This window comes from Propithecus coquereli, unplaced genomic scaffold, assembly GCF_000956105.1.
Source record: "Propithecus coquereli isolate 6110/MARCELLA unplaced genomic scaffold, Pcoq_1.0 Scaffold28, whole genome shotgun sequence".
Lineage (NCBI taxonomy): Eukaryota > Metazoa > Chordata > Mammalia > Primates > Indriidae > Propithecus > Propithecus coquereli.
Genome location: NW_012148396.1, coordinates 3969962 through 3976694, shown reverse-complemented (window position 1 = coordinate 3976694; position 6733 = coordinate 3969962). Strand labels below are relative to the sequence as shown.

The 6733-nt window shown below is 42.6% G+C and overlaps 1 protein-coding gene across 1 annotated transcript in view; it reads left to right on the top strand.

Moving 5' to 3' along the window:
* Positions 1 to 2099: 2099 nt before the first annotated feature.
* Positions 2100 to 6733, top strand: part of ZFAT (zinc finger and AT hook domain containing) — a 168794-nt gene continuing 164160 nt past the window's right edge. Inside the window, exon 1 of the mRNA XM_012648151.1 lies at positions 2100 to 2276. Within this exon, the coding sequence (XP_012503605.1) occupies positions 2117 to 2276 (160 nt within the window). The 5' untranslated portion in view covers positions 2100 to 2116. The remainder of the gene's footprint in view (positions 2277 to 6733) is intronic.

The following is a 6733-nucleotide window of genomic DNA, read 5'->3' as shown; positions in this document are numbered from 1 at the left end:
CTCTGGGAGCATCCTAGGAACCAAGAATACTTACAGGTCAGTTGAGAAATAATTTTAGTAAAAATTGTAAGATGGGATCGTTCTGTGACGTGTCTTCCCAGTGAGATGGTGGCCTCCTCTGTGGCCAGGCCTGGGCCTTGTGCCCCATTCTTCTCTGTCCCCAGTGCCCGGAGTGGGCCTGCATGTGGTCACTGCCCAGCCGATGCTGAAATGAAGAGGTGTGAAGTTGATACATGATTTTGGGATTATCCTCATCTTCATGATGAGTGTCATTTCAGATGTGACCAGGTGTAGGGTCCTAAGTATTTCAGCTGTAACTTGGGGTAACTCAGCTCGTGGTCTGCAGCCAAACAGACCTCGTGTCAGACGCAGGTACTAATAGTAGAGGGTCTGGCCCTGCTCCTGCCTCTCTGCCTCGAGCAAGGTGCGTATCCTCTCTTGGCCACAGTTTCCTCACTTGTGGACTGGGAAATTACAAACTTTTTGCCTAAATCATTGGATTGTTGTAGGATCAGCAGGAAGCATGTTGAAAATGACACGGCTTCATATAAAGAAAAAAGTCTTACTGAAATCTCTTCTTGGTTTGGAAGCATTTTGGGTTCCTTAGGAATAAAACATTTCTTAAAAAAAATATCGACTGGCAGTATTCATGAGACATTTTCATTGATGAAGCAGTGTTCTGCTTTGTTAAATTTCGATTTCATGTGTTGTTTGGTAGGAAAGAATTCTCTTAGGTCATTACCTTCCCTGCTTGTTCATGGTGAAAGCCGTCCTGTAGATCCAGAGGGGCTCACTCCTGTGGCCGCAGTGCCTTGCGGGGCTTCTGCCCTCACCTGAGATGCCGTGCTGGCCTGGTGCCTTTCTTCCTCATTTCCCCTTCCTGCTAGCAGAGTTTTGCTGTAAGAGAAGGAGAGAAATGGGATGGGGATAAGAGAGGTTTTTGTTTTAAGATGGGAGAATAGGACCGTGTTTGCAGGCCAATGGGAGAGAGAGAAGAAGCCAAAATGAGTGGAACACTGTTGTTGAGTGGGTGGGAGGGGGAGGGATCTGCACACACAAGCCTTTGTGTGTCCTTTGTCCAGTAACCTTCCCAGAGAGGGCTATGGGATCGGTGTTCCCAGGTATGGGCAGTAAGGGGTACATTGTTGCCTCTTTTTTTTTTTTTTTTAGATACAGGGTCTAGCTCTGTTGCCCAGGCTGGAGTGCAGTGGTGTGATCATAGCTCACTGCAGCCTGGGCTCAAGGGATCCTCCTACCTCAGCCTCCCGAGTAGTTGGGACTACAAGTGTGCACCATCATGACAGGCTAATGTTTTAAAAATTTGTTTGTAGAGATGAGGTGTTACTGTGTTGCCCAGGTTGGTCTCAAACTCCTGGTCTCAAGTGATTCTCCTGCCTTAGCCTTTCAAAGTGCTGGGATTATGGGCATGGGCCACCGTGCCTGGCCTAGATCCTAAACTTAATATTTTGTATAATTATTTTATTAGATTCAAAAATGAGTGTTCTTTTTCTCTCATTATGTCTTCTTGCCTAGTATGGGATGAACATAATGAAATATTAGTAAGTATTTGTGAATGATGATAATACATTAAATAGGAATTAAGTGGCTTAAAAAAAGCAACAGATTTCCATCCTTTCATTGAAAGGCGTCTTGGCTCTTGAGAAATGCTATTTTGGTCAATTTTTCCTTATACCTAATTTGAGAGCATCTAGCAAGCATACTTAATTGCTGTCAATGCAGTTCATTTGTTTGAGGACTAGGATTTAATTTTTTAAGTTGCAAATTCATTTTTTTCTTGGCTGTACCTATATTAGGCTGAATCTGGGCTGTTGAGCAGATTTGGGTAACTGGGAAGTCCATATTAGACACTATGCAGAAGGATGAAGGTTTTGAAATACTGAAGAAAGAACTTTCTGGCAACTGGAGCCCCCTGAAGATAGAAGTATGCTGCCTGAAGTGGAGGTGTCCACCAGAGGGACACACTCTGGTAGAGCCTGGTGATTGCCCAGAGGGGCAGCCTTCAGTGTGTTTTTTGCAATTAGAAGGAATAACTGTATGTGGAGATGAACTTACCATATTTTTCTTTTTATTTCTTACAGAAAACACGCCCATCTTCATGTGTAAATGTTGTAACCTTTTCTCACCAAACCAGTCGGAACTCCTCTCCCACGTTTCTGAGAAGCACATGGAAGAAGGGGTTAATGTTGATGAGATCATTATTCCCCTTAGGCCTCTGAGCACTCCTGAACCCCCCAACCCAAGCAAAACCGGAGATGGTAAGGGGGCGGGGTGGGGCAGGGTGCCTATTGATGTCGATTTGCTCTCAAATACTTTTGTGCTAGCTCTCTGTTTTGTGAGCATAACAGAAACCTAGAAATTCCACGTCTCTGACCCAGAAGTGACAATGATTGTCCAGTTGTAGATCTGATCAAATAAGCTGTCTCTCCGAATTCCCCATACCTGGCCCCCGTAGAGTACTCCTCCGGTGCCTGGTTGGTAGATGAATGAATGAATGAATGAAAGAACAAAAGGAGGTGGCAGTATCCAACAGTGTGAAAAGTATGAGCTCATTGTCAGACAAGTGTGGGTTTAATCCAGCTCCAGTACCTGCTAGCTGCATGGTTTACCTGAAGCAAACCATGTTACTTCTCCAACCCTCACTTTGCTTATATGAAAAATGAAGACCAATATGCCAGTTCCAAGGAGGTCTGTGAGGATTAAGTCAAAAAATATACCTGTAGCACCTAGGATGATGCCTGGCACACAGACGACAGTAAGTGTTGTTCTAACATACATGATTAATAAACAAGCGTATATAATCTTAGAAACATTTCTAAACTGGTCGTATAAACCTGGAATAAGGATTCAAATTGCAAAGCTTTGATTCCCACAGAATCAGGGTCACAGTCTGTGTGCAAAGTAAGATACATCTTGTCTGCAGCATCCAGACATCTCCCACTGATTGGTGTCAGATGCAGCAGGTGCATGGATTAGAGAAACCATCCAGGTACTGTAATTAGGTCCCCAAAGACAAAGAAAATATTATATATAGTACAGGAGGAACAGTTGCGAAAATCCCCCACAAAACTATTTTTATGTGATGAGGGATAGCAGCCAGTCTCTTGTGCAGAAGCCCAGTATACGGCAGTAAATGTCCCATTGTAGGATTCATTAGCCACACTAATGATCCAGTTGTCCTTTCCTGGGAATATTCAGACTGGCATTTCTAAACAGGCTGGCTATTGATCATCTGTCGGACACTGTTAACAAGGAGAGATTCCAGACAAAAACTGTTTCGGTTAACAAGTCCCTCTGGCCGTTCCCAGGGTGCTTGGAGAAATGTACCTGACAGAGAATTAAGTTGTTGGGAAGTTAGGAAGTTCTGCTAGTTACTGTTCATGCATAAAGTGAAAAACTAAGAAAATCCAGCACCTGAAGCTAGGTGCTTTTTTTTTTTTTTTTCATTTTATCTCATTTTAATTTGTTTTATAATGATGTAAAATATTTACATGATATCAAAGTCAAATGCATAAAACAAGGTACATTCAGAAAAGACTGATTTCCATCCTTTCTACCTGGTTTTTTCTCCTCCTATAGGTAACTTTTTTTAGGTCTTGGCTTGTCCTTCCACTTAAAAAAATATATAAACACACAAATATGTACATTTATATCGCCCCCGTTAGGTAAAATGTATTATGCTATGTGTACTGTTCCCCGTCTTGCTTTTTTCACTCAGTAATATACGTTGGAGTTCGTCCTGTAGGAATATATAGGCAGTCTCATTTGCGAGATGGATGGAAAGTGTGGGGTGGGGGTGGGGGGGGCGGGAATAAGGAGGAGCAATTAGTGTTTGTATCGTTATCACCATCACCTGATATTCGTGGTGTGTCTACAGCAAGCCTCAGCCCCTCATGGGCCTTGTGAGTAGACTTGGCCTCTCTGCATTTAGAGAAAGCAGGATTGAGGGATACAGTTACATGTAACCCTATCTCAACCCACAGCAGACATTTAGTACTCTTCGCTTTGGGGTGAGGAGAGAGGAGGAAAGCTTATGTGGGCACTAAGGGTCAGAATCTGCCTACTGCTGGGGCCTCACAGCTCAGCACCCTCCCTCTGCCTGCCCAGTCTAGGAGTGAGGTGGCCTCTGTGTCCTGACCCCAGGGAGATGCTTCCTGACTTCCACAATGCCCGTGGCCACCTCCTTTCTGTGAAAGTGCCTTGGCTTTCTGGAGACTGTAGCTTCACAGACGGAGGGGAACAAGGTTTCGGTAAAGAACTTTGAATGTTTGTGTACCTGCCTCTGGGCTTGAACATATATGAATTCAGAAAACTGGATAATCTCTTCTGCAAATTCCTATGGCAGACAGAAGGCATGTGGATTAACATGGAAAAAACTTCGAGAGTGCTCTTGCAAAGCTTTTAGTTCTGTTTTTATTCAGCTTTGCGTATTAAGATTTTCTTCTTTCTAAAATGAGATGTGAATAAGAAAAAAAATTTCATTCCCTTTACAAATAAGACTTGATAATGAAGTAGGTAGAATTTCACATGGAGTCCTGTGTGTTTTGTAAGGTACATATTTTCACTTCCACCCTCCTGTCCTTAGCAATGTTGGAGAGAGGTGGTATATCCACACAGGAGCTCATCCTGCATGGTTCCCTCTTCCTAGAGATCTGCCGCCCTCTTCGCCTCCCCCTTGACCAGCCCCCATACACATGTCCTTCCTCTCCTCACCATCTGCAACCTGACCAAATTCAAAGGCCACTCCTCTGCCTTGCTTACTCCTCTGTGATCCTAGGACTCCTTTAGCTTGGGGTCACTTTGAGGGACTCTTCCCTGGCCCCAGGTGGGGCTAGAGGCCCTTTCTCTGGGCTCTCAGGACCCCACAAATGCATCTGGGTTCCATCCTTCCTGGTTGTGCTTTCATTCTCTCTCTCTCTCTCTGTCTCTGTCTCTCTCTCTCTAGCTTGTCAGGGGATGCCCCGCGGAAGGGATTTGGGCTATTTTAGCTCTTAGCCCGAGGTCCTGGCACAGGCCTGATGCATGGAACAGCCCCTTCCTTGTGTGTTGAATGAATGAATGACCTATTGTTGTCATTTGCTTTCTTGCTGCCCTCCCTCAATCCAATCCAACCTGTCATCCCTTGCTCAGAAAACTTCAGTGGCTCCCCTTCACCCAAACCAGAGCTCTGTGAGCTTATTTGACCTGGAGACCCTTCCGACTAGCAGAGGCCCCCTGACTTCCTGTGCATTGCTCTGGCAGCATGAATTCACAGATGGGTTCATCCTCCACCTCTTGGTACTGTAGGTCCCATATGTAGCTGAACAGCTGGAGGTTTGCCGAATAGGTTCTCTAGGCCCCTGTCTTTTTTTTCCCCTCCTTGGTATTGCAGGTGAACTCATACTTGTAAAGCTCCCTTAACTTCTGCTGGCAGACTTTGATTCTTCTCCTGGGCAAATACAGTGTGGGTAAACCTATCAAAGCAATTGTATTTTTCCTTTATACTTTTCCCCACCAATTACAAGAGTAATGAGGTTTTTCTGTAAAAAAGTTAAAATAATAAAATGAGAAAGCACATCTCCCTAACTGTCCCCCAAATTTCTAGAAATAATATTGCATTTAAGATCTATTTTCTTAGCAAATTTCAAGAATACAATACAGTATTATTAACATCTCCTAATTCTTTTTTACTGTCTATATAGTACTTCCTTCTAGGGATAAATGCGTAATTTATTTAACCTTTCTTGATGACATTTATCTTCTCTCCAACTTTGTGCTATTATAAACAATATTACAGTGAATATTGTTGTAAATATCATTGCACATTGTATATTTATGTTGGCTATATTCCTAGAAGAATTGCTTGTGTGGAGAGTACGCTCACTTAAAAGTTTGCTAGGTTCTATCAGAATGTTCTCTGAAAAGGTTTTACCAATTTATGTTCTCACTGGGATCTAAGATCTTCTGTTTTTCATACCAACCCAAGGACGTTATCATATTTTTTAAGAGTTTTTTGCCAATTTGATAGACAAAAGTGTATCATTTTAATTTGCATTTTGCTGGTCATTAGTGAGATTGACCATGCTCAATATGTTTAATGGCCATTTACACTTCTGTGAATTGCCATTCATATCAGCTGCTTATTTTCTATTTACTTTTTATTGATTTTTAGAAGCTCTTTGTATAGACACTATTTTTGTCTTTATAAAATCTGTGTATATTCATTTTAAACCTTATAATGCCTGATACTTATTATTTTACATGGTGAGTGTTCACTTAGATTTACCTACGTGTTTATACCCACTGACTCTTCAGTCTTTGGATCTCCATCTGTTCATCTTGCATCATTTTTTTTTCTGCTCTAGAAAACTCTTTAAATTTCTTTGTAAGGAAATCTAAATTGACTGCTGGTTATGAGCTTCCCTGGTTTTTGTCTGTCTGATATGGTCTTTATATTGTGTTTGTTTATTTCTTTATTTTTTTATTTCAGCATATTATGGGGGTACAGATGTTTAGGTTACGTATGTTGCCCTTGCCCGGCCCCCCCCCTCAGTCCGAGCTTCAAGCGTGTCCATCTCCCGGATGGTGCGCATCGTACTCTTGTGTATGCATATACCCGTCCCCTCTCCCCCTACCCGCTGCCTGACATCCAATAAATGTTATTCTTATATGTGCACTTAAGTGTTGATCAGTTAATACCAATTTGATGGTGAGTATATGTGGTGCTTGTTTTTCC